At 37.1% G+C, this 1,492-nt stretch overlaps 1 protein-coding gene across 1 annotated transcript in view; it reads right to left on the bottom strand.

Moving 5' to 3' along the window:
• Window positions 1–259: 259 nt before the first annotated feature.
• The window catches only part of LOC103731455 (ATP-binding cassette sub-family G member 3-like), a 38,877-nt gene continuing 37,644 nt past the window's right edge, over window positions 260–1,492 (bottom strand). Inside the window, exon 12 of the mRNA XM_008829803.2 lies at window positions 260–294. Coding sequence (XP_008828025.2) covers window positions 260–294 — 35 coding nt within the window. The remainder of the gene's footprint in view (window positions 295–1,492) is intronic.

The raw sequence follows: 1,492 nt of genomic DNA, 5'->3' as shown, positions 1-1,492 counted from the left end.
ATAAAAGCAGACATTTTAATCAGTGGAATCAAACTGAGGGGCCTCATTATATATATAAAACACAAGGGAAGGAACACATATGTGTGTGTGTGTGTGTGTGTGTGTGTGTATAATCTGACACTACTTCTACCATGTGTTGTTGTTGTTGTTGTTGTTGTTGTTTGGTTTTTGGTTTTTAAAATAAGCCAAAAATATCCAATGGAGTAAAACCAGCATCTTCAACCTATCTCTCACCCTGGACAACTGAACTCCAAACAGATCAAGGACTTAAACATAGGACTTGATAATCTGAATCTGTCAGAGACAAAAGTGGGAATGCATTGGAAATTTTAGGCACAAGAAAGGACTTCCTGAACAGCACCCCAGTAGTATATGCATTAAAATCAACAATTGTTAAGGAGACCTCATGAAACTACAAAGCTTCTGTATAGCAAAGGACACCACCATGTGAGTGAAGAAATAACCTACAGAGTATGGAGAACATCTTGAACATCTTTCCCAGCTATACATGTGACAGAGGGTTACAATCTGGACTATACAAAGAAAAAAAAAAAAAAAAAACCCTGAACATCAAGAAAGCAAATGTAAATCCTTTGCAAATGTAAATTAAATTTCAGATATCATCTTACCCAGTCAAAATGATCAAGATGGAAAAAAAGACAAAAAATGCTGGATATACGTGGAGTCAGGAGAATTACTCATTGTTGGTGGGAGTACTAACGGGTGCCATCACTATGGAAAGAAGTGTGGAGGCTCCTCAGAAAGCTAGGAATAAATGTGCCATTTGATGCAGCTTCACCACTTGTGGGCATATACCCAAAGGACTTACTCTCTGTAGTTTATTTCTTACTACAGATACATTGATCATCCATGTTTCCTGATGCTCTATTCACATATGCTAGGAAATGGAAACAACATAGATGTGTATCAACTGAGTTTTGGATAATGAAAATGTAGCATATATATGTATGTATATATATGGGCACATTATTCACTTGCTTTGATGCAGCTTCACCACTTGTGGGCTTATACCCAAAGGACTTACTCTCTGTAGTTTATTTCTTACTACAGATACATTGATCATCCATGTTTCCTGATGCTCTATTCACATATGCTAGGAAATGGAGACAACATAGATGTGTATCAACTGAGTTCTGGATAATGAAAATGTGGTATATATACACAATGGCACATTATTCACTTGTTAAGAAAAATGAAATTATGAAATTTGTAGGAAATGGAGATGGAAATAATCACATTAACTGACGTAACCTAGGCTAAGAAAAGCAAACACTATATTCTTCTTCATATATGGATCCTAGCTTTTAACTGTGATGTATATGTATCTAGGTGGGAGAAAATACGGGCAAAGGCCAGGAAACTAGAAAGGGACCCAGGAAACTGGAACCAAAGAGGCTTTGAGTGCAAGATAGACAAGAGAACCAAGGAGAAGAGGGAATACAGGGGCCAAGTGGTTAGGGGTGTAGGAAGA

This window comes from Nannospalax galili, unplaced genomic scaffold (genome assembly GCF_000622305.1).
Source record: "Nannospalax galili isolate Female #2095 unplaced genomic scaffold, S.galili_v1.0 scaffold11575, whole genome shotgun sequence".
In the NCBI taxonomy this organism is placed as follows: domain Eukaryota; kingdom Metazoa; phylum Chordata; class Mammalia; order Rodentia; family Spalacidae; genus Nannospalax; species Nannospalax galili.
The sequence above is the reverse complement of the archived record's forward strand: the minus strand, read 5'-3'. Positions and strand labels throughout refer to the sequence as shown.